This window comes from Trichoderma camerunense (genome assembly GCF_050948025.1).
Source record: "Trichoderma camerunense strain CBS 138272 chromosome Unknown V8C40scaffold_1, whole genome shotgun sequence".
NCBI lineage: Eukaryota > Fungi > Ascomycota > Sordariomycetes > Hypocreales > Hypocreaceae > Trichoderma > Trichoderma camerunense.
Window position 1 is genome coordinate 1,042,400 of NW_028145369.1, and position 24,127 is coordinate 1,066,526.

The window sequence follows — 24,127 nt, forward strand, 5'->3', positions numbered from 1 at the left end:
AAATATCCCAATCTCTCACGGCTGAGAAACCGTCCCTCTATACAGAATATCAAATCATGGTGAGTTGATCATCCAAATAGCTCAAATCAGCGACAGAAGGTTCAATACCAGCGTTAGCAGCATTCTTGTCGATGAAGGCTGCCAACCACTTTGGGTTTTCGTCCGCTGTTGAATTGTCAATGATAAATCTTCTACACGGTAGCTTATTCAGCCAAAACTCACCTAACCAATGGCCCGCTTTTGGCACATATACCGTCTTGACAGAAACCGCTGTCGGTCCCCAGAGGCTCTGGTTAATTTCATCAGAAACCCCACTGGCTTCTCCCCAAAGCACATTCACCGGCACCTGAATAGGAGTTTCTCTGAGTGGCTTGAAATACTCCATCTCGCGCCAGATATTTCCGTTGAGGAACTCGGTCATGGCACGCAAATATCCTGGCTTTCCCAAAGATGCAGCGTAACGCTCAACATGATCAGGAGATATGAGAGCGCCGGCCGCATAGGCGCTATGCCAGAAATACCAATTAAGGAATTCCTTTTCGCGTCCGCGGATGAGAAATTCGGCTGCCTCAGGGACAGTAAAGAGAGCCAAGTGCCAGTGTCCGTATAAGTTCCTCGAAGGATCTGGGTTTTGGAAAACTTCGTGTCCGTACGCTGGGAGGGCGTATTCTCCCACGCTCAGGGATGCCACGCGATCTGCGTACTTCCATGCAAGAACAGATCCCACAGAAGCACCTTTGTCGTAACCGAATACGGCCACTTTCTCGATACGCAAGAAGTCCAACAGTGCGATAATAGCTTCTGCGGCCGATGCCGAAGTATAGTTGCCCGATTCACTCAGGGTTGACTGGCCCATACCAGGCAGGTCGGGGGCGATGACTGTATATTTGGACGAAAGCAACGGGCCTACTTTGTGCCACATGAGCTACACCATATTAGTTTAGTCGATTGTTTAAATTAATAGGAAGCAAGTGTGAATGAAAAAAAAAAAAGTATGTTGGACGTACGGAATGTTGTGGACATCCGTGTAATAGCAGAACGGCCGGGCCTGTGCCATCATAGCGGGCGAAAAGGCTTGTGTCTGCCGTCTTGACTCGAATTGAACGCCACTCGTCAAATGGCAGAGATACGTTTTGCGCAGACATTGTGAGAATTGTTAACTGTTGATCTTGAATAGAATACATGTAACTTATGGAATAGAGACATATTCCCCAAGGAAGGGTTTTCGCATCTTATATACATGGTTTTTTGTGATGATTCAATTGACAATATTTGCTATTCCTATGGCAGTAGACCGGAATCTTGGGCGCTACAGCTGAATTGGTGGCTTGGAACTTTGGCTAGCCCGGGATGGGATGATGTTGTGCGGTTCGGATCCGAGATTCGAACTCTTTTTTTTTCCCGCTCCATTATTCGTAGAATGCTGCTTAGCAATCGAATTACCCAAGCATCTACACAGCTTCCACCATGGTCCGAGGCGTCCTCGGAACCGAGTCTGCACGCAGGCGACAGTTCTCCAGCTGCGACTACTGTCGTAAATCGCGTATCGCCTGCGATGCGTCTCAATTACAAAGGAACCAGGAAACCACTTCCGGTAGTCCCGACGCGGGTTCGTCGTCATCGCGCGTCCAATGTACAAACTGTTTGAAGCGCTCTCTGACGTGCACCTACGAGGTAAGTCTAGACAACCCTTTGGTTGCTAATCACCGAGTTGCCGTTCTGATGATGATTCATCTTAGTGGATTCGGGATCGTGAAAACAGGGATGTAGCTGCTGTAGGAGATGTCAACAGGCCAAGAACTCGTCAGCTCTCTCGTCGTTCGGCAACTGCTCGTTCCAGAAGAGCAGCCACTAGGACACATGTAACCCATAGCCCAGAGCCTTCTGAAGAGATACAACATGACGAAGTAGAGCCAGCTGCAACGGCAGAGACTAATGACCATACCCAGTATGTCCAGACTCTTAACTCTCTACTGCTAATTATTCAGTTTCTTATCCTCGGCTTGATAGGATCATACCCAGTTCCGAGTTATCCCAGCAAACCGAGGCCAGGGTACTACATGACCACCTATGGACAGTTTTCAGTCTAATCTTCGAACCTGTTCTTACTCTCTGGACCGGCCCGGACTGCAGTCCCTACGTGGTACCTGATCATGTGAATAACCTCCTTTGTTCCATGATTAATACGCATTTCACGTACTAATTACGGAAACAGATGTCCAATCTCACAATGTTGCAGCTAGCTGTTTCCCTTGATTGGGCCAATTGCACCTGTAGAACTGACAAAGATGTCCCACGCCGTCATGGCTGGCACTGCCCGAGAGGCGATCGCGCCGTCCAACTAGCATTAATCTCCGCAGTGCATTCGTTCTCTTTCCGCTGGTTACCGTTAGTCACGGATACTGCAGGGGATGGTCAGCAGCTTCTGCGACTTGGCGAACACCTCTGGACCAATGCCAAGTCCAGAATCATGTCCGTTTTTGACAAGCTCAGCTATCAAACAGCTTTGGCTTTGTATCTGTTCGGACTAACTCCAATCCCTAAAGGAGCTTCCGTGGATGTCGAGAATGCCCACAGCGCTGGCGAGGTCAGCATCGATATGGCGCTTCGCCAAATTCACAGACTAAGAGTAAAACGACGCGATATCAGATTTTCCGGTACTGGCCTATCAATTGGTAGAAGCGATGGAGAGAACCCTACCAACCACAACCCTGTAAACGAAGATTTTATCCACGCCGAGAATATGATGTACTGGGCTGGGGTGGTGTTCGATACCTCTTCAGCTATGACTAGAGGGTGCCCTTCCATCCTCTGTAGTGGCGTGTTTGGCTTTGAAGAAGAGCCAGTCTTTCGCCTTATGAAAGCCCGAGTTCAACTATTCCATGAGAGTACAGAGTCATGGAGACAGAATGGGTTTGTCCCGACAAGTCATGCTACGCTATATGTTGTTCACCGGGCGTCCACTTGGAAAGGATACGTCTGGAAAATAATCGGAGCTCTGCGAGAAGCTATCAATCACGGCTACGGAGAGGCCGTCATAACAAGGCTGAAAACGCTCATTGCTGAGGCTCTGGATCGCTTCGATAGAACCTTCAAACCCCTTCTTGCAGCCTGTGAGAAGCACATTCTCTTTTTCAGCAAGGATGCTCGATTGTGTTATTGTAAGTATAGCAACCTACGATGTTTATCATTGCGAGTAAGAGCTCCCAAGCTAACATGCAGTAGACCTTCTTCAATTGCACTACTATATGGGCTTATTACTTCTGTGTAGCCTAGCTGTTACTACGGAACGGACAGATATCGTTCCAATGTTTGATGCCGTTCGTCGCGAATCTGTTCACACCATTTTCAGTACGATTAGCTTTGGCCTCAGCTGTCAGGTGGCTCTTAGCCAAGATGAAAGCCAACGCAGCCGGAAACGCTTCTCACTGATCAACTTGGATCCTTATCCACACCATATTCTCGCATCACTGCAGCTAGCTACTTATGTTTTGCTCGATTATCTGAAGCGAGATGAGATAACACAAGACGCGTTCGATAACTTTTGTCGAATCGTCTTTGATGCGCTCGATGAGATTCCCCAGTGCATACAGTCAGTACAGAGAGTAAAGAAGCTCTTGTATGAGACACTGAGTTCCGGTAGTCATCATCTTGATACAGGCTCAGATACACTACGTGAACCGGCTACGAGCGTTTTGAGCACCTCGGGAGGACAACAACATCAGCAAGTAACCGGTAATGATCGTCGAACAAATAACGAAACCACGACTTCCGAGGAGTCAAGTGATGATATCACAGGTTCAAATCAATTAGCATCTACTTTTACCAATATCGACGAAGCAGGACTTGATTGTTTAGCAAAGACGCTCTTCGCTGGACCTTCAGTAGTGCTTAGTACGGGATCATAGATATGAGAACTGTGGAGTGAAATAGAAAAGAGTTTGTTTGATTAGCCTGCGGGTACCTTTTAGGACTTCGGAGGTTTGGTATCAATGTTTGCCATGCAGATAAGGTAGTGAGCCAGATCAACCGCAACAGTCTTCTACCCGTAGCATAGCCCTTGAAACCCCAAAATTATGATGGGCTCGAGGTCGACTCCCCAATTACAATTGGATCCAAGGCACGGTCTTGTCGGTCATGAGGCTCGAGTTAGCTCTAGTTCTTTCTTTCTCTAATGCTACTAGGATATACTTATCAACTCGTGTAAGAGTTAGTTCGATTCTGAGAGTGGGGATGATCTTTCTTCACAGGACTTTTGTTATGACTAGTTCCAAGGTTGCTGAGATTCTCGCTGGCGTGTTTTTGATTCGCCTGTGTCACGAATCGCCAAAAGACCCATTTCCGGTTTTTTTTTTAAAAAAGGCTTGTCATAGATGTGATACCATCTAATACGAATCTGAGATGCTATCTAAGCCGGGCTTCCGGTACTGATAGCAATGTCATATTTACCACATAAAGAATTTTTGACTTCGCAATAAGTAGGAGTTCCGCAGTCAAGTAGGAGTTCCATAGTAAATATTATTATAGTATTAGAAATCTAGGACCGGGAACTAGTAATTCAATACTTCCGATCAGTCGCGTCCCAATTAAGCATCTCATTCGATAGAAGGCTATTAGCGCTACGCATGTGATATTTTAGTAAAATGACACGAGATGAAAAGGAATAAAACTCCGTGGAAGTCTGCAAGAACTCTTAGAATAAGAGTGACCAAGTGCCTCATCGAACCGGCTTTTGCTATTGGCTCGAAATTTCTTCCTGTTTAAGTTAACAGTGTTTTTTTGACTACGACTATAGAATGAAACTAACAACATATCTGACTCGTAACACGATAGCATGGTCTCCGACTACTCTTTTAACGCTTACGCGTACTTTTGCTTTTCACGAATCCTATTCCTATGCGCTAAGAAACTACATGGAATTTAAGAATGGCCATCAAATAGCATCACGTCACTGGCGCAAAATCTAGCAAATGGCTGAGGATTATCTCAATGGGCTACCCCGCAGCGCGTGCCGCTCCGCCCGTCTGAAGGATCATCACGGTCTCATCTAGATAAGGGACTGAATCCCTCATAAGCAAGAGCTATTTTATCGGAGATGTACTGGATTCTTTCTAAAAGTTCTCTATCATCTAGAGAGAGATATTAAACTATATCGTATCTCATATTGGCTATCGGCAACAACTCAGACAGTAACCAATCATGTCTGGTCAATATAGCCACAATGGGTATGAATGCTATTTTCTCAGCGGGAAGCAAAACTTGTGATCATGAAATGAGTTCTCATATTTTGTCTAGTTATCTACAACCAAGTAGCGCAGCTGGAGGTGTCTATGGCCAATATGACGACAACAGACGTGGGTCGTCATCACAGTTGAGCTCTCACTCGCAGAGTAGCACCGGAGGTCGACAGCGCAAAGGACTTGTCAGTGGCCTCGTGAGGGGTGTGGCTGCCGGCATTGGACTCGCCTCTGAAAGTTACCATAATCATCAAGAGAAGAAAAAGGCAAAAGCATCAGCGGCTGCTGCTACCGGGGAAAGTCCAACAGCAGGGGAAAGCTCTAGGGCAATTCACAACGGGGCGCATCCAGAAGATTCGTCAAGGGGATTCCCAGATGAGAAGCGTCACAGTTCGCATGAGCACGATGACGATGACTCTTCTGATAGTGAGGAGAATTCCGGCCCAATTCATGTTGATCAGAAGACGTCACGAGATTTGGAAGAGGCACAATGGGAACTTGATGCTGCGCAGCAACAACTGGAACCGCCACCTGATTATGCTACTGTCATGGAACAAGACCTTGACGTCCAAGCCATGGCAGACGGGTTCGTTCGGAGTCATACGTTGCCATCAAACCAACAGATCCAGCAACACGGATTGCCTATGCCGGTTATCCTCCCACAACGGCGACCAGGAGAGCGGGCCCGCGGCTTTATCCACGCGTACGCACCTCTGCTCCAAAACGTGGGAATCGACCAGGCAACTTTTATCGACTTTATCAAGCAGCTGAATATGGCGACAGCGCCATCGCCATGGATCAATGCTATCAATGTGGCAGCTATTGCTGTGCAGGGTGTTCCTGAGCCCATCACCATTGCCGTTTCTATTGCTGCCCAGGTTACCACTCAAGTTAGTCTTCAAGCGCATAGCCGGTCTAAAACCAATACCTTTTTAAACAAAATGAATGCCGAATTCTTTCGACCACTTGGGCTTATAGCTCTTGTCATGACCTGGAAACCAAGCCGGGTTGGTGAGGTCGTCACGCAAGTGACATTTGATGCAGCACTGGAGCAAGCTACGCAGAACGCTTCAGGCCCTCGACCTGGAATGGGCGGCGGTATTAGCAACAAGATGCAGGCTTCACATGGGACAACAAACTTTGAGTGGCCTGAGTCGGCGCCGCTGGTGTTTCCAACTCTGGATAAGCTGTCCGACTCTGCTGAAGGCAGGCAGGTGGTTGAAGAGGCTGAGAAGAAACAGCCAAACGGTATGAAGCGTAGCATGATATTTGCAATGGAGTATATGGATAAAAGATCCCAGGCTCAATGGGCCAATATGCATCCGGAGAGCCGTCTCGCTCAATTGAACGTCAAGCCTGAGTTCCATTCACGATACGCGGATCCGAACCATCCAGCTAGCAGCGGCAGTCTCTTGGCTTTACTAACAGGCGGTGCTATTGGTGGCGGAGTCAGCGACCGAAAGCAGGCCAGACGGGATCGAAAGGCCGCGAGACGTGACCGTAAGACACAGAGAAGAGAGCAGCGCGGGCCGACGATCTTAAACACTGTTGGACCAGGAGCTCTGATCCGAGGTATCAGGAAAATTATGCATGAGGTTCGTCCAACTTCTTATCTACTTCTATTACCATTTGTACTTTGGCATGCTTCCACGTTCAGCATCCCTCAAATATATAAATATCACTAACAGATTTGTGAAGGATGTCTTATATCTGATGATTACGAGCCTACCGTCAGCTGAAGAAATGGCAGCAGCACAGCAATTCTTACAAGTACATCCTGTACAAGGCTGATTTACAGAAGCATATACATAGGTATCTATTGACAACGCATTATTTAGCCTAAGGAGCTTTCAACAGTTACACCATTGAATAGCTTCGCTTCAGTCTGTGTCTTGCTCCATCAGTCATGAAAGTCATGAAATCATCAAATTAGTAACTGGGGCGGAGCAAGACGGGATTTCGTTTCGTACATGTAGTTAAAACCTGGAATTTACAAGATCGGTTATCTTAGTTATTACACTCAAATAATAATCTCGAAAGTTTTTCACGATAGCTTGCGTTATAGCCAGCCTAAACCTCCGCAATTTGATCTGTGAGTATATTGCCCATGGCTTAATTCACGGTGAGATATAGGCCAAGAGATGCTTCAACGTCGATTTACAAGTGGATTATATTGTTTCCATTTACTAGCGCATATACGGAGTCTAGGACTTCTGCCTAATTATGCATTTGCGTAAACAGCTCCCACTAATTTCGCAATGTCTGTTTATTCAGTCATTCCGACGGGATCATCCCCAGGCTCCTCATACGACCTTCTCGGCTTAGAGCCTCGAGTCCTTTCGTCAATAATGTTGGATTGATCAATAGCCTCCTTATCGTCTTGCTCTGCATCAAATTAATAAATGCAAAAAAAAAAAAAAAAAAAATTATTTAAATAACAAGATAGCAGTTGCAAAGAGGGAAGAAAAAATGGTACCTACCCAGCTGCTGATCGGTGTCTGCTGAAGATGCCTGAATCGGATCCTCAAGTGGAGCTTTATCGCTTTGCACGGGAATTGACTCTTTCCCGCCCGTTACATACGAGTCATCTTGGACTTGCCCCTCTGGAACGTTATCCATTTGTTCCGATGCGTATTCAGACATGGCGTGTATCAATGCCTTCTAAATATAAGGATTCAGTTTTTTTTTTTTTTAAAAAAAAAAAACAGTATCAATTGATTCAATATCAGCTTTATTTCACAGCTTCCAGTTGACAGAGGTAGTAGTATTTATAGTTGTAGATTATTCCAGGCTCAGCTGTCCTGACATCACTTGATGCAGATTCACATGTGAGCAGATAACTCTTGTTGACGCGGAGAACGGGAAGTTTCCGAGTTCGCGCCATTGTGGCTTTCGACGATGGAAGGTGTAAAAGTAAATTCTATCGAGTTCTTTAGATCTGGATGCAAATCAATGTGTCATGGACAAGTAAGATCATCGGTGTTCACGGATGAGCTACCTGAGGATCCATGACGCTATGAACGTGGCTTCCGCTATGCCTGGACACTTTTATGTGTCGGAATTGCGTGAGCTTTTCCATATCCAAGTTGGTACCACCAATCCTTTTGGGTGTGGTTTCGTTGTCAACAGAAAACGGCCCTCATTGATACGCAAAGGAAAAATTCCGCAAACCGGTGTCAATATTAATATTATATGACCGCTTTAAAAGAAATACATGATGATATTGCATAACAGCTGAGACGTATGTTGAACAATCTGAGCGTCATACTACAACCATGACGACTTCGAAAAGGTATTGAAAGAAAAAGAGGAAAAGCAATGACATGGAATCGTGAGTGATCGACCGTTCATTATCTATTTACTCTTTCAATGTCATGTAGATGTACAAGGTTTATCGCTTCCCTTTAGACAGGTAAAGCCTCAGCAATGAATAGGTTGGCATATCAATGTTCTACGACTTTGCAATAAACTGTTCATAGTGGCGATGGCCTCACCTGTGGCGGACTCAATCATCAAAAATACTCACCTTGGAGTACAATGTGAGCAACATCGTAGGAAAGGATATTGCTTTATAGGGGAACTAAAGCCTCCTACGGACCTCAAGTGGAACAATCTGATCATCTAGCTTCACTCCCCTCATCATAAGGCATTTTCATGCTTGCTTCTTTCCGCCCATCATTGACTGAATTGTACCTCCCACATTACCCTCCGCTGTGAATTGTTCGCCAATCATCCCTTCCTTGCCGAAAGGCCCTCCTACTTTTTGCCCCATCCCGCCAATAGCACCCTCTTCTACAATGCACGAGAGATGAATAAGTCCCACACTTCAGACCAAAAGAGAGAGGAATTTTGTGTGATAAGATCTGCCAACATACCTGTGAAATGTTGACCAATAGCACCTTCCTTGTCAAACATCTTCGGCTTTGTTTCATTAGCAGCCGTTTTAGGTGTGGTGTCTGAACCTAGACTCGGTTTTTGTTGAGGCTGAGATGACATGGTTCTTTGATTTCTTTCCGATGCTGCGCAAATTGGTTTCAACAAGAAAGAAAATGTTGTTAAAAGGATTTGGGAGTTATTTGGTAACTAGATGCATCTAAAACCATTCGAAATATACCAAAGCCAAATCTTATATAGAACATTAATTTGTTGTCATGTTAATGTGGTAGGAGCGAAGTGCTTGATGGCGCACAGCCATGATTCATAAATGACGCACGAGTCCGGCTCAACTTGAAGAGCCATTCTCAATGACGGCTATCATTTACTTTTCTTATAAACTTAACCTGGCAATTGTGATGGGGGTGATGACGCTCAATGACACCTGCATTGATCATATCATTAAAAGTATGGGGATTATTGCCAGTCAATGATATTTCTCAATCACATGATGCCAAGCCAGTGGCAATTAACTTGTTGCAAATAGCCTCATATTTCTTCGGTATATGGACGAATACGACGTAGTTCATTACCATCGTAGCTTAAGTCTATTCTCTTTGCCTTTCCTCGTAATACACTAAGAACGATCGATATTCTTCTAAGGCCATTTTTGTAAAGTGACATCAGGGGATTTATGACTCCTGCCTACCTATTAGCCAAAGCAGTTTACTAGGTGCTCATTGTGGCTACAGTGTGACCAATACCAGCCAGGACTTGTCAATTCTAGATATCTAACCGACAGATCTATGTATGGTTGGGTTAACGTTGCCATGCCGTTGTTATAGTTTCTACCTTATATCTATATCCAAGTACAAGTTCCGTTAAAAGTAATCGGGTAAAGGATATACTAGCTAGTCTATTACTGAGGTATTTGGACAACGAAGCGACCGACAATATCACCGCGCTTCACTCGCTCGAATAGCTCTTCGGTTTTCGCAAACTCGAAGACTTCAACTTTTGGGACCACTTCTTTCTTGCTAGCTGAGATGAGCAAGTCTTTGAGCTGTTTTTCAGACCCAACATTACAGGCTTTTATAACCAAACCTGTAAACTCGCATCAGCATAACCCTTCTCATCTATCACGCCCTTCTCTCTATTAGTCTCGCTTACCTCTATATTCGAGCTCGGTAGGAGAAATCGGAAGACGGTAATCCATTCTGGTAATGCCAGCACAGACCATCGTTCCTGTAAATTTTAGATACTTCAGGGCTTGATCAAAGGCTTCAGTTGCTGCTGGGACAACTATAGCCACGTCGGCACCTTTACCATTTGTCAGTTCCATCACCCTTTTGATAACATCCTCTGTCTTGAAGTCGATAAAGGTCTCTGCTCCAAGTTCGAGACTGAGTTTTTGCTTGGTGGATCCGGTGTCGATTGCAATGATGTTTAAACGCTTGTTTCTCTTCATGTTTGAGGCAAGTTGGAGTCCCAAGTGCCCTAAACCGCCTCCTGATCCAGAGATCACCAAAGTGTCACCATCCGCAAGAGCATCGTCAGATAAAGATAAAGCCCCGACCATGGTAATGCCACCGCAGAGAAACGGAGCGGCATGGAACGATAATAATTCATCTGGGATCGGCATCAAGTAATCCGCATTTGCGACAACATACTGCTGCATAGTTCCTGGTCTATCAGTGCCAGTATTGAGTTGGTTTATACACCAATTATCAAGGCCTGCTTTGCAATTGTAACAGTGGCCGCACACACTGTAAATCCACCCAAGGCCAACTCTCTGACCAAGAAGAGTATCCGCAGCGTCGGGACCAAGCTGCACAACTTGGCCGATTCCTTCATGGCAGGGAACTTCGTCGTAGTGGGGGTTGTTTCCCGTATATATGTAAATATCTGAGTAGCTGAGGTTTACCAAAGGGCAATATCACGTCAGTTATCTATATTAAGTATGGTATAAAAGAGTAGATTGATCATGACTCAGTACTTCATCCGCTCTCATGACACGCACTTACCAGATTCCTGAGCATTCCATCTTCAGTAAGACTTCATTTTTACCAGGCTGCGGGACAGGGTAGTCATGGCGGATTTCTATCCGTGCATTTGGACCAGGATTCTTGATAAGAGCTGCTGTTTGGACGCTAGGGATTTGCACGGTCATTTTGGAAGTGTCTCTGCAGTATTCGAGTATTGACTTGGGTGATGAACTAGAGTTATGATATTGAAGTAGAGCAATACGACTATTCATTTAAACAAGTGCATCTTATTATGGATCATAGTAGACAAAATCTATTAATAATGAGCTGCGAGAATTCATCTATGCACTGCGCATAAGCAACATGTCTCTAATCAATTCGGAAGCGAGAATTGGGATTGGTGGGCTGGCTGTTACCAAGTGCTGGCTGGAATAATTGACCGGATCCGAACGACGAAAGATAGTGGAAGAGGGGTTGAATACTATGAGGATTTCGGATCCGAGAGCGACCGCGCCATGTACAACGCTGGTGCTTACGACGGGCAACCTTGCATTATGCTTACCTTAAGCTAATAAGCCCCTACGCCCAGTTTTAGTGAGGCCATTTCTTCAGCTGTGGTTTACAAATGCAGAAAGCAGATATTGGAACGTTTGTTAGCTTCCCATAACTTGGTTGTTACTTTGTTCCTTACGTGGACTAATCGCATACGTATTCTTATAATGACATGTATCGAAAATTCTGGACTCCAGATTCAAGATTGCTCACTTATTACCATTTCTCTCGGACGAGGTGATCAAGTGTTCTTAGGCAGACTGGAAAATATGACAAAATATAGTCTCACAAACATAAACAAGTAGGATTTCTGAAGCCCACAGAAGGGGGCCAAAATGAACAGCTCTTAGCACATAGAATGTGATTAATGAGAGAATACGCAATGAAACGAATCAGTCACAACCACAGTAGGTGGCTGGCAACTATTCGCCTGAGATCAATTTGAAGCAAGGAGTAGATCTCAGGACGTAGGTTCATGTGACGCTAGTCGCGGAAATAGACCGTGAATTAGTCACTGCCATAGTAGGTGGCTGAAATATGTCTATAGCATTGGGTAGTAATGGTAGGGATAGTTGCCCATGAGTTGTGAGGATGCCAACTTGCTTGATAAGCTAGTTTACGGGCTGTTTGCGTTTCTGGGAACGCCGAATGGCTTCATATGACAAACCTTCACAGGCTGTAATTAAAAATCAAGCAGATTAAATGGCTCACCGAAGCACTGCTTTATAGTAGACCTCCGTAAAGGATATAAATAGCCAAATACCCCAATTTACATGCGTACTTATCCATATCGTACACATCATTCTTCATTCTAATCGAATCTCAAAAATTTCGGACATCTCTACTTCAGTGTGATACACGACACAATACTTTCGCCCAAAAGAGAAACAAAAATGGCTTTAAGAGTTGCGGTGGCTGGTGCTACTGGAGATTTGGGAGTTCCCATTGTAAATGCTCTCTTAGCAGCAGGCTACCGTGTGACGGCCCTTACACGGGAGGGCAGCAATAACGCCTCAAAACTCCCAGCCAATTCCAATTTATCCATCACTGAAGTCGACTACTCCTCAGTACCATCTCTGACAACTGCTCTCAGAGACCATACAGTCGTCGTCTCTACTCTTACTTCTACATTCGTCGACGACCAAAATCCTCTTATCGATGGTACTATTGCTGCTGGGGTTACAAGATTCATTCCTTCAGAGTTTGGCAGCGATGTCACTCATCCTAAACGCAACGCACTACCTTCGTTTGAAGGCAAGGTCAAGACTCACGAGTATCTCAAGCTCGCTGCAGCTAAGAATCCGGGCTTCACGTACACGGTGATATGCACCGGAGCCTTCTTGGACTGGGGTCTTCACGGCTTTCTTATAAATGTTCCTGAACATACTGCCACTATTTACAATGGCGGCAACATCCCATGCTCGGCTACCAATCTCGATACGATCGGCAAAGCTATCGTCGGAGTTATTCAGCACCTTCCTGAGACAGCTAACCGTCCAGTCTATATTCAAGATACTGTCTTCACTCAGAATCAATTAATTCAGTACGCTCAAGAGAAGGACGGTATTCCATGGAAGCTCACACATAAATCTACCGAGCAAATGTATGCCGATTCAATGGCGGAAATTGCAAAGGGAAACAACGATTGGTTGGTCCTGCAGGATTTTGTTTTTAGCGCTTGTTTTGGAGAGGGATATGGGAGTGACTTCTCCCATCTCTTAGACAATGAGCTTCTTGGAGTAAAGGGTTTGACAGACGCCGAGGTCAGGGCACTTGTTGAGAGCCTGTTGTAACAAATGCCAATCAAAATCAGTATGCTGGTGGAGGGGGAATGGGTTGCGAAAGATTCTGGGTGGTGAAAATACTCATGTTCAGCTTAACAAGACGTGTGCGCACATATTTAGAAGTTTTTAAATTTTAATCATGCCAATATTCGTCCAGTATTCCATTTTCTGTGTGGGCAACTCTTTTACGGTATTGTTTTGTTGTCTTTTGAAGGATGAATCGTCTTTGGAAGCTGGTCTTTTTGAAAATATCGGAAATTACAACCGCATGCTTCTCAAAACATCGAAATATCATGTTGTTTAATTATTTGTAAATATAATGAACTCTATGCTATGTGTTTAAGCTGCGGGGCGGGTAAATCTCATAAAAAAGTTCGTGACAAGAGTTGTAGCGGAGATGTGGGTTGGCAAGTCGCCAGCAGCTATTTGAGAAAAGTTGATATCAGGCGAAGCCCAGTCATGCTCTAAATACCAAAATGGTTAGTCAACGGGGCTTATATAAACAACTTGGATAGTATAGATTGGATCATACTCTGGTCATCGGTCTTGTAATGTTCAATAACAGCTTCTTGGCCATCGCAAGTCCAGCTGAGGTGATGCACATCGTTGTCGAACAAATCTTCTTGCTGGTATTGCTCATCACATTGGTTCCTCTCCGCCCACCGGCTAAGCCTATAGTTTCTCAAGCATTAGCAAGCGACTCAAGCTAAATTAAAAGAGTAAACGTAGTATCTCACCAGTTCGGAATAGAAGGCTCGATGCCACCCTCGCCCTCACCACCATCATATTTTACATCAGTGTCCGCGCCTCCATGGATCTCGAGGATTGGCATAGGCACACGGGCCGGCTGACAGTCCTGATAGTTTGCGTCGTTATTGGTGTAGAAGGAGCCAGACCCAGGCGCAAAAGCAGCAAATTCGCCACCGACAGTCGCATTGCAGGCAATAGTGTCAACGAAGCCCCCGCCAATGGACAAGCCAGTAGCATAGATTCGAGCACTGTCAATACAATAGTTCTGCCTCAAGTCGGCCAGCAGGTCCCAAACGAATTGCAGGTCTTGTTCGACTGTCGCTTCGGAATAATTGGCTCCAGCCCAAGCACCGCCTAGCCCATCTGGATACACCATAATCTTGTCTCCCGTAAACTGCGAAGAATCGAAACCGGTGTCTGCCTCGAAGAAGAGGCCAATGCTACTGGAGCCATGAAAGCCTAAGATAGTTGGGTATTGAGTATTCGCATCGTAGCTCGAGGGTACATGTATCAAATAGCTACGGTCCACGCCGCCCGATTGAACATCGCGGGGCAGAGGGATGCCGTTGAATGAGTGAGTCTTGCCACAACCAGACGTATCACCGCCAGTGTACGGCGTAGCAGCCGATACACAAGCAGCGGATACCGCGAGGATACTAAGTCTCGTAGCCTTCACCATTGTGGATGTGTGGATTCTTAACTCGATCGCGGCGATGGGCCAGCCGCTCTACTTCATATATAAACGCACCCATCACTCCCGCTTCTATCTACCTAACCTTTGAGGTAATTTTCGGTTCCATCAATACCGGAAAACATTCACGTGTCAGGCACAGAGTTCCAACGGCTATACGAGCTACACCGAACTAGGTGGATAGAACCCTCATCCAAAGCACCGATTAGGAAGGTATTGAGTTTCACGAGGCTATCACCGTTCCACGCGCCTTAATCATGCTTTGTAATTAAGACATGGCTAAGACATCTTTTCGCATATCACCTGCGGCGAATCACGATGTATTAAACTTTCCAGACTACCACCTTACACAAGGTTCAAATGATCCAACAACGTGTTTTTCTCTCTCTCTCAATAATATTTAATGTGTTGAAGTTTATATACTCTTGGGCGGAGTCTTGGCTTTTCCCGTCCAAATTCGGTTCTTTTCACCGCCGCTTGTTTCATCTAAATCGAATCACTCGGCGCAATCAGTAGCCTTTTGATTGGCTCAATCACGTAGATATCACAAACGTCTTTTTACTGTTATTTTAAAGCATGTGGCGTTGAGCTCAATACACGCGCTCTCTGGCCTTGGTGGCTTATGACGTGCAACATCAGCATATCCTGGAACGTATAACTAGTCGACTATACATCATCGTGAGCGGAAGTCATTTAAGCTGTGTTTGTATTAGGGTAACATGCGCATACAAGAGATTTAAAGGTCATATTATTCTGGGAGCTAGATTGTCAAGACAATATCGGTAACTAATAGTTAAATCGGATAGGAACCCGTGGCGCCTAGACTTCAGTAAATGCGCAGGGCATACTTTACCTCCACTTATTATCCCAGCCAGCCTGCTCAATAACGAAGGCAATAGCAAGCTCAGAGAACCGAGCCATGTGCTGAGACAGAATTAGCAAATTTATCCGAATAAACAGACAAGGGACACTAACATCAAGGGAGAACACTCCGGCGTCGTCATCAACGTGCATAGTGTCCTTTTCCGTATGAATATAAGGATCATAGTCGCCGACAGAAGGGTTGCCCTCCGACGCAAAAGCAGCAGGATACCCGAGCTGTGTATACGACATGTAGTCCGAACCAGCGCCGCTGACCTCGTTAGCCGCTTCATCATACAAAAGGCGCACAACACCAGGAAGCAACAGAGTTCTAAACTTACCTAGGCAGCGTAAAGACGTTGGCAGGGATAGAAATATACTCCTTAGCCAAGTCGGCGGCCCAGCTTGTTAGCGGGGCGTCTGCTTCAGTCTCGATGAATCCGATGGATTCGGTCGCGTTTTTGGCAATAAATGCAGTCATGTCCTTAGTCGCGTGTTAATGAAGCTGTAATAACTAACGGCAGTGGGTTCCAAAAAACTTACAAACTCCATCATGGCACCAATACGAGCCCCAGACTCCTTCTTATATCTCGCGACGGCCTGGCTACCCAAGAGGCCGCCCTCCTCGGCAGCATACCAGTGGAATTCAACAGGACCATTAACCGGAATGAATCCGCTCTCTGCCAGAACGCGGAAAGCCTCGAGGATGCTCACCGTACCGGAACAGTCGTCGTCGGCGCCTGGAGAGGGGAGTAGCGGGAACAGATAATTCATAGAGTCCTGGTGCGCGCCGAGAATGGTCAGCGGCAGTGAGAAGTTTCGCACTTTGGGCTCAAAGCGAGCAATGATGGATGATTGAGGGAAAGGATGGGTAAAGAACTCGAGAGAAATGTGGGTGTGGAATGGTGCGTTTTTGATGATCTAGCAATATTGACATTAGTATGAAGAGTCAGATCGATATCAAACACGTTTAGACTGAAATCTACGAGCAAATCATACCTCGGCGATATGGTTATAAAGCCATTGTGAACTCTCCTCGCCAGTGACACTACCAAAGTATCGCGTATAATAGCCCGTCATATGTTCAAGAACATCGTGCATCTTCTCAGTGGATACCCGAGGCAGCAATGACTTAACAAGGCGCTGATGAGAAAGTTTGGGCAGGTCTGCATGGTAAAATTAGCAACATTGAATAGCCGTCAAACTAATTGCGTAGGCAGCGCATCCATCCAACTTACGGGCTTCACCGGCGAGTGTATGAACTTGCTCTTTGTAAAAGGTTTCGTGGTCGGTAATATCGGTAAACTTCTTGCCCTTGCGCTTTAGGCGCAGTTTGTCACCCTCCGTCATCCATTGAGCGCTTGGCTCTCCAAACACGTGAAGGAGGCGTGGTTGAGCTAGCTGTTCAGCAGCCTCGGGATGAAGCGAAACGAACGCGTCAACGGGATCTGGGTGCTTCTCCAAGGCAGCGAGAATAGCCGGATCAACTTGGTGATGCTTGGTTGAAGCGGTGAGATGGATTTGCGCGTCTTGGGACGCGGAACAAGCGGCGAAGAAGCTCGCGCTCAAGAGCAGCGAGCTCGTGCAGATCGACTTCAGCATTGCAACGGATGAGTCTTCTCGGTACTTGCTGAAACGTGAGAGAGACAGTGGACAAAAGTGTCGATGTAAGGACGCTTCACCGTCAAAATATTGTGAGCGCTCAAGGAAGCTAAGTATGAGTCTGAATCCGTGAACCTGACACCATCTCAAACCCCACTTCCCACGGCGGAGTTGATCCTACAGGCTAACTAACCCCGGGTTCTGTACCCCAAGATAAGAACCGTCAAACAGTTATAGTATTAAAGAGATTGTACGTATTCGCCGGAGCCTAAATAAATGATGGAATGAGGAGTAGAGCAAAGGCTACAACTTGATCTATGGATTACATATGTTGCGCTTGATGGGTAATATGGCGTTAGTGTTTTACTTGGGCCGAGATCGTGTGCTATGTTCTTTTCATTGCGATGATAAGCCAGATGAGGGAAAAGAGCCGGAGCCGGAGCCACAGTTCTCGGCTACAGATGAAAATACCAGTGTCGAAGCTACGAGCTTTGAAGATGTTGGGTAAAATTATACTCTTTGGCAAATATGTAAAGGGAATATGATGCCAATTGCGGTGTCATGCTTGTCTACTACGCTAGATATTGTTCACTGCAAGCGTACTTATTCCTGGGAATGTAACCCAATATGGTTCCATAGCAGACATTCGATCCATACTAATGATACGACATCTAGTACGTTTGATGACGGTGCGCTCACTCATCTCAATCTTTCACGATTTATGACTACACGTATCCGCCATCCCTCGTTCTGTTAGCCCTTATATCGACGGGCTCCCACGAATGCACGTATCCCTGCATCCGGCGACTGTTATCGTAACTTTCTCTTCTGTCGGATATCGTCTGCGTGATGACGGTGGATACTGGAATGATGTGTCTATCATCCCCGCGAGGCCATTCATGTAGTTGCTGCTGCGAAGATGATGTTGAAACTTTTGGAAGCTTATACTCATCATGTTCTTGCTCACTGTTCGTAGGAGTTTCTTTTCCCTCGTTTGTGACGTATCCTTTAGACCTCGACGACGAGTACCTTGAGGGGAGAAGTGACATCGATCGAATTGAAGAATATAGCCTGCTCTGAGAGAATATTTTCAGCCACCAAGCGTATATACCTGGGGTACAGCTGACAATGATGGTTCCAAAAGTGTCGATATATCTATGAGACTTTAGCATAATGTTACTCCACCTGAAACCCCCAATACCATTATAGACTTACGCGGTGATGGACACATTCGCCCCGTTCCAAGTCGGATCAGTAGAACTCCTGAAGACAACAATTCTATAAGCAAGCCCAACTGAGCTTGTAACAATGATACTGAATATTACGTCCCTTGTTAGAATTCGACCAAATTGTTCCGCTAAAAGATAGTGGGGAGAAGCTTGACACGTACGCGAAGCCGATGAGAAACACAATGATAAGACCATGTTTCTTTTTCTTATCCATCTTCAAGTTGGCGATGATGGGAAATGGCAGGACAAAGATGGCTATATCAACCACCAAAATGCAAACACCCACAGCTACAGTGACTGGAGCACCTGTAGCACATCTGGCCATGAGTTTGCTATCCCAAATGTCGTGTCCGTGGGGAACGCAGAGCACAGCGAAGAGGCCTGCATGAGTGATCGAGCCCATGGAGAGCAAGATGAGGAGCACAAAGCAAGCATTACGAACCCACCGAAGGCTACCGAAGATTCGGAGGAAAAATGCCAGGATAGATGCCTTTGCAAGCCAATTGCCCGCAGCACCAAAGAACTGAGATACGACATGCCTCTATGAAGGCGGTTATTGTTAGCATCTCCCATGTTACTCTATTTCGATGAATGCTTACCTTTAGAACCCAGGGTGTAATGACGCTCACAGGTAGATCCCATGCGTGCTTTCCAAGCCCTCTTCCAAAATCTTATGGTAGAGAGTATGAATGTAAGCGCTGTATTCATGATTCAAAGGACATAATAGAAGGATAGATAATGTGACGAGCTTGACTTACTAGCCGTAAGTAGTCCCCAGTAGACGAGCACAGCTATCTCTGCTCCCAAGCAAAAACCTGAGGGTCAATATTAGTGAATAATGTTTGCGCAATAGTGGTTTGAGCTACGAATTAACAACATTATTCTTACAGTCATCAAGAAATAGCCGCCCGACATTTTTGCAACTCGCATATATACGAACAGTGACAAATATGATGCTCAGCGAAATGATGACCGCGCCGATGGATAGGTTTGCCGTTTCCAACGACTGGCCACCTACGAAGTTTGGTGGACTTCCATCTGGGTTTGGGCTTAATGGTAGCTTCGAAAAGTCAATATTTCCTTGAGGAATAGCCATCCTTGTAGAATTCTAACAAAAAGTCAACGCTCCAATGTCGCTAAGCACGAGGATGGAGCAGCTGGATGGAGAAAATGTTTCCTGATATTTCTGGAATACTGGAAATATTCCCAAGAAGAGCAGACATATTTGGGGTAGGCCAGAATATCCCAAAATTGCTAAGGGCGATTTGTCTACCAGCACGCCCCCATGATGCAGGAAGGAATCTTGGCGTCAGACTCTCTAAGACAGTGCAACGCTGCGCCATGCCTCATGGAGTGGGACACCGCATGTATTTCGGACGTCGATCACGCCTCTTCGTGTTTTTGTCTCACTTGAAGTATGTACGAAGTAAGCTTGATCCAGATCCTTCTGTGTGTATGTAAGGAGAAGGGCGGCATTTGGCTGAAGGCGTTTTCCCTGACCTTTATTTTGTCATCTTCTGTCCAAAATGGAAGAGATTTGCTCACGTGGGAAAAGGACCCAAGGAGGAGCTGAGTGTTACAGCCTTTTTCAAGATAAATTTATCTTGTTGACGTACAAAATCGGCCCTTCATGGACGAATAGGGTTGTTTGGAGTCAAAGTACGAAATACCGATGTGGAATTCAGACCCCATGTTCCATCCAAGTGTGCCTTGATGGGAATCTTGAGACAGACACTTAAGGATCTATCGATGGAATCAGGAACATGAGTGTTCCTAATTCCCATTCGGAGGCAGAATCCAGCCTTGCTGGTCTCAGCTGGTTGCCTCTGTGCAATTTTTGATGATGTGTCGTCGTAGCGGATGTATCAACTGCTTGGGATACGGCCGATAATAGATCTCGTTGGGTATAGATATAAAATAAACATTGGATAGCATCTCTCTGTAGTAGGTCAAGAACTTACCAACATTGGTCATTGGCACTGAATTACAGCTCGACTAAATCACGATTTGCACTCTAAGTAAGAATGGATCAAGTATTCTATACTGCTTTCAGTTGCTTCTTTTTAGGCTTATTACTTGCTCCGTCAATTTTCAGCCGACATGGGACTAGATGGGACATGAATAAGTCTATCACTTGGCGATTCATGCAAGGTCTCCTCTCGGCTGCTAAAAAGCGCAGTAATGCATGGCTATTTCTTTTCAGGGGGCCATCTATGATCCAAGAGGAATATAACAAAGTCAGACCACTCTAACTCTACTTATCTTACAATACAACGTGGGAATCTAATGAGAATTTTAGTCTAATGGATCCCCATTTTGGATCCAAGCTCCCGAGAATCGCTATTTGGTAGTGTCATCATGGGATCATATCAAAGAGATCGATGCAGCTCCAGAAGATGTTCTTTCCCTCCAGGCGGCGGCCAAAGAAATCTTGCAGCCACGTTACACAATGCAAAACTTCAATTGGTTTGATAAGAAGGGTGTGGATGGAACGCCACTCGTGAGAACGCTTAGAACGCTACTCACGAACCATCTCCCCGATATCTTACCTGATGCTCGGCGATCTATGTCTGCACTCTTTGATGGTATCCTTGAGTCACACTCGATGGTAAACGGTAAGATGCCGGAAATCTGAAGTTGATCGTCATTGAGATATATTGCTGACACACTACGAAGGATCATACACAACTCCGCTATTCCCCATGGTAATAGAGGCTATCGCACTCACAAATGCAGCTGCTTTCTTCGGAAAGGACCTAGGTGCGTAAGATTAAACAGTGTGAAAAAACTCACTATTAACTATCTACTTCACAGCTTGTAATAAAGCGTTCATGAGCGCCGCCATGAATTTCATCGAGCAGACGCTTATAACAGCGGAAGTCGTACGAGTGCTTCCCAGCGCCATTGCACCGTAAGAGAATAGATCACAAATGACATACATTCACTGAAGCATTTCTGATCTTAATTGACTAGCTTCATTGGAAATCTTCTAGCAAAAAAACTAGGTGCTGGTAAAATTCTTTACGATTCATTGATACCCATTGCAGAGGAACGTCTGGAAGAGAAAGCCCGAAAAAGTCTTGGACAAACCGTGCCTGAGCATGTGAGTTTTGCTCGTTTGGCTTATTGGTACACAAACCTTTATGTTTCATTAACTAACAGGTACAATAGCATGATTGCGTCCAATGGATTATGGAATGTTCGCCTCGATCAAAGCCATGGTCTGCAGACCGAATAGTCCATGAGTTAATGGCACTATGGTTTGGGTCAGTTCATATAACATCGACGGTAAGAGAATGCCTGATTTATGTTCTGCTTATTGTATGTTAATTAAAGCTGATTGCAAAATCGTGCCAGACTGTTTGCTTTGCACTTCATCATCTCTGTATTCACTCCGAGTATATTGAACCCTTACGAAACGAAATTGAAAGCACCGGGTGGGCAAATTTCGACAAATCGGGAGGTAAGACTTTTCCACTACTTGACAGCTTCATGAAGGAATCTGCCCGAATGAATCCGGTAGAGTCAGGTAAGCACGTCTAATCCCATGCCTTCCATATGCCGCGGAAATAGAACACAGAATAACAGTTATCTCAGTGAGCTCTCGTCGCATGGCTCTGAAACCATTCGAGCTTTCTGACGGGTCCAGAATCGAGCCTGGCGAATGGATCTGTACAGCTCCTCGAGGCATGATGGCAGATGCACGCTATTATGCGGATCCGCAAAAGTTCCAAGGCTTTCGCTTTGTTGATCCGGATTTGCTCGACAAGAAGGTTTCTGGAATCTCTGGCGATGGTGTTGCACAAGAAACGCCATCCAAATTTACCGACATTACCGACTGGCAGCTTTGGGGTACAGGGCGTTCGGCATGGTGAGTAGCGGTTTGACTCTGAATCCGAAACTACAGGACCAACACTGACATGTAACGGTGTGCTAGCCCCGGTCGGTTTTACGCGACCGCTGTCATGAAGACTCTCCTTGCATTGTTCATTACCAAGTACGACATGCAGCTCGAAGATCCCAAGGCTGCCCGATACTTTGCATGGCGCACCTTCGTTTATCCCTTTGCAAGCACTAAAGTGGTACTTCACCCTCGTTCTGCTGCGTAACCTCTTTTTCTTTGTCCTTTTGTTTTCTTTCTGTCTTTCTGTTTTTCTTTGTGTCTTTCTTTTTCTGGATACATATTGGCTATTGGCAAGGGATTTGACGGCTAGATGGTACGAGTATTTGCAATTGTGTTCAGTGTTTTTTTACAGACTAGAATAGAGTCCAATCAAATTTTATAGACGTCGCATTTGTGAAACACTGATACACTCACTGATCACATGGTTTTTCGGTGCCGCATACCAGAAGGCGGAGTAAGTGACACAAAATTGTTGGCTGAGTGAAACATGTGTTTAGTGCCCAAAGGATGCGATGATCCTACATTGACGGGCCAACAACACATGCGCCGTTTGCGTGTTCACTGTACATGTCAGCCCGCCCTTTGTGAGACAGTGCAGGCTTCAGTTGCTTTTTTAAATTATCGACGCTTTTTCTCCAGCCACAATCCTCCTCTTCTCTCTTCCATCCGCGGATTTCTACCATCCAAGTGCCGTGGGTAGGACAATATTCCCATCATCCATTCTGATCGACAATATCATACGCACATAATGTTCGAACACTTTGAGTTACGGCACATTATGCCGCTCTTGGTCGCATCTGCAACGACGTTTGGTGGTCTCTGGCCTTTCTGGTCGCCGAAAAACGCCATGCTCGAGTTTGGTTTGCTCGAGAGCATTGCCGACTCCCCTGCTGCACAGCCTGTCATGGTGCTTTGCAGCGCACGCACCACCGCTCTCGGCATGCTCATGTTTATCTTCTACCAACAGGAGAAACTTGCAGCTGTGGATACCGTCATGGCTGTTATGGGTGCCTACCTGGGCATCGTGGATGGTTACGTGTGCTGGAAGGAAGGAATGCCAGGCAAGGCTGTGTTTCGTTGTGTCTCGGGAATGGTCATCGCGGGATGGGGATTGATTGGGTTGACAGAAAGTGGCTTCTAGAGTGGCAAACGGGTATCTGTGAAGCTTCCGATGCCCCTGTCCAAAGTTTATCTGACACTTGACGTAGCTTAATTACTGGGTGGAATTGGGGGCTAGTTGAATACAAAGGGCGCCGTCACACGACTAGCTCGCTCGTCTCGCCGACATGTTATTATAGATAGACACTGACTCCGTGATATGAGACATGGATGAGAGATCGGCATCCATGTGGACTAGCACGTATGGCTGAGCCCGTTGGAATGTCTCTGATAATGAAGAGGATCAGACGTTTCATTTCGTTAAACCACCCGCCAACATACTCCATGGACCGCGTGGCAGGTCGTAAATTGTACAGACTAGGTTGCTTGAGAGAATACAAGGCATAGTTACCGATTTTGTCTACCATATATGAAGAAGGGTGCAACAGACTGTGGCCAACGCGCAAACTCGGGCGAGTCAGGAGAGCAGATGTTTCCGGAGGTTGAGCAAAAAAAACTGGCCGCATTCTAAACTGTAACTGTTCACGCCACAATTATTAT

General features: G+C 45.7%; 11 protein-coding genes across 11 annotated transcripts; 5 read left to right on the forward strand and 6 right to left on the reverse strand.

The window, feature by feature from the left end:
* Positions 1 to 49: 49 nt before the first annotated feature.
* On the reverse strand, positions 50 to 1,145 carry V8C40DRAFT_272020 (alpha/beta fold hydrolase; the record flags this gene model as incomplete). The annotated part of the gene is made up of 3 exons (XM_083220308.1): positions 50 to 165; positions 223 to 925; positions 1,008 to 1,145. 3 exons carry the CDS (start codon positions 1,143 to 1,145, stop codon positions 50 to 52), a joined length of 957 nt encoding a protein of 318 aa, XP_083078922.1.
* A 210-nt stretch (positions 1,146 to 1,355) lies between these two features.
* V8C40DRAFT_229556 (Zn(II)2Cys6 transcription factor domain-containing protein) lies at positions 1,356 to 4,182 on the forward strand. The gene is made up of 5 exons (XM_083212498.1): positions 1,356 to 1,674; positions 1,740 to 1,948; positions 2,011 to 2,155; positions 2,216 to 3,161; positions 3,226 to 4,182. Exons 1-5 carry the CDS (start codon positions 1,468 to 1,470, stop codon positions 3,906 to 3,908), a joined length of 2,190 nt encoding a protein of 729 aa, XP_083078923.1. The 5' UTR covers positions 1,356 to 1,467; the 3' UTR covers positions 3,909 to 4,182.
* Positions 4,183 to 5,007: 825 nt separating this feature from the next.
* Positions 5,008 to 7,287, forward strand: V8C40DRAFT_229561 (uncharacterized protein). The gene is made up of 3 exons (XM_083212499.1): positions 5,008 to 5,225; positions 5,296 to 6,832; positions 6,936 to 7,287. The coding sequence occupies exons 1-3, from the start codon at positions 5,200 to 5,202 to the stop codon at positions 7,026 to 7,028; spliced, it is 1,656 nt and encodes a 551-aa protein (XP_083078924.1). The 5' UTR covers positions 5,008 to 5,199; the 3' UTR covers positions 7,029 to 7,287.
* Positions 7,288 to 7,503: 216 nt separating this feature from the next.
* V8C40DRAFT_260279 (uncharacterized protein) lies at positions 7,504 to 8,121 on the reverse strand (the record flags this gene model as incomplete). Its single annotated transcript, XM_083219119.1, has 3 exons — positions 7,504 to 7,622; positions 7,718 to 7,898; positions 7,978 to 8,121. The coding sequence occupies 3 exons, from the start codon at positions 8,119 to 8,121 to the stop codon at positions 7,504 to 7,506; spliced, it is 444 nt and encodes a 147-aa protein (XP_083078925.1).
* Positions 8,122 to 8,789: 668 nt separating this feature from the next.
* On the reverse strand, positions 8,790 to 9,555 carry V8C40DRAFT_229562 (uncharacterized protein). The gene is made up of 2 exons (XM_083212500.1): positions 9,113 to 9,555; positions 8,790 to 9,029 (listed from the first exon to the last, which is right to left on the reverse strand). The coding sequence occupies exons 1-2, from the start codon at positions 9,231 to 9,233 to the stop codon at positions 8,890 to 8,892; spliced, it is 261 nt and encodes an 86-aa protein (XP_083078926.1). The 5' UTR covers positions 9,234 to 9,555; the 3' UTR covers positions 8,790 to 8,889.
* Positions 9,556 to 10,029: 474 nt separating this feature from the next.
* Positions 10,030 to 11,280, reverse strand: V8C40DRAFT_260280 (zinc-dependent alcohol dehydrogenase; the record flags this gene model as incomplete). Its single annotated transcript, XM_083219120.1, has 3 exons — positions 10,030 to 10,214; positions 10,281 to 11,023; positions 11,135 to 11,280. The coding sequence occupies 3 exons, from the start codon at positions 11,278 to 11,280 to the stop codon at positions 10,030 to 10,032; spliced, it is 1,074 nt and encodes a 357-aa protein (XP_083078927.1).
* Positions 11,281 to 12,540: 1,260 nt separating this feature from the next.
* On the forward strand, positions 12,541 to 13,544 carry V8C40DRAFT_279198 (aromatic alcohol reductase; the record flags this gene model as incomplete). The annotated part of the gene is made up of 1 exon (XM_083221181.1): positions 12,541 to 13,544. The coding sequence occupies one exon, from the start codon at positions 12,541 to 12,543 to the stop codon at positions 13,438 to 13,440; it is 900 nt and encodes a 299-aa protein (XP_083078928.1). The 3' UTR covers positions 13,441 to 13,544.
* Positions 13,545 to 13,753: 209 nt separating this feature from the next.
* V8C40DRAFT_7108 (CE1 family esterase) lies at positions 13,754 to 14,929 on the reverse strand. The gene is made up of 3 exons (XM_083223340.1): positions 14,169 to 14,929; positions 13,964 to 14,103; positions 13,754 to 13,895 (listed from the first exon to the last, which is right to left on the reverse strand). Exons 1-3 carry the CDS (start codon positions 14,858 to 14,860, stop codon positions 13,771 to 13,773), a joined length of 957 nt encoding a protein of 318 aa, XP_083078929.1. The 5' UTR covers positions 14,861 to 14,929; the 3' UTR covers positions 13,754 to 13,770.
* Positions 14,930 to 15,161: 232 nt separating this feature from the next.
* On the reverse strand, positions 15,162 to 17,628 carry V8C40DRAFT_229565 (uncharacterized protein). Its single transcript, XM_083212501.1, has 7 exons — positions 16,972 to 17,628; positions 16,733 to 16,899; positions 16,277 to 16,654; positions 16,075 to 16,217; positions 15,848 to 16,004; positions 15,602 to 15,796; positions 15,162 to 15,538 (listed from the first exon to the last, which is right to left on the reverse strand). Exons 1-6 carry the CDS (start codon positions 17,333 to 17,335, stop codon positions 15,722 to 15,724), a joined length of 1,284 nt encoding a protein of 427 aa, XP_083078930.1. The 5' UTR covers positions 17,336 to 17,628; the 3' UTR covers positions 15,162 to 15,538; positions 15,602 to 15,721.
* A 3,080-nt stretch (positions 17,629 to 20,708) lies between these two features.
* Positions 20,709 to 22,706, forward strand: V8C40DRAFT_279200 (cytochrome P450; the record flags this gene model as incomplete). Its single annotated transcript, XM_083221182.1, has 9 exons — positions 20,709 to 20,801; positions 20,864 to 21,179; positions 21,241 to 21,324; positions 21,379 to 21,475; positions 21,538 to 21,667; positions 21,736 to 21,852; positions 21,922 to 22,093; positions 22,162 to 22,435; positions 22,502 to 22,706. 9 exons carry the CDS (start codon positions 20,709 to 20,711, stop codon positions 22,671 to 22,673), a joined length of 1,455 nt encoding a protein of 484 aa, XP_083078931.1. The 3' UTR covers positions 22,674 to 22,706.
* Positions 22,707 to 22,985: 279 nt separating this feature from the next.
* V8C40DRAFT_229568 (DUF4267 domain-containing protein) lies at positions 22,986 to 24,115 on the forward strand. The gene has a single exon (XM_083212502.1). It carries the CDS (start codon positions 23,217 to 23,219, stop codon positions 23,607 to 23,609), a length of 393 nt encoding a protein of 130 aa, XP_083078932.1. The 5' UTR covers positions 22,986 to 23,216; the 3' UTR covers positions 23,610 to 24,115.
* The last annotated feature ends 12 nt before the right edge of the window (positions 24,116 to 24,127 follow it).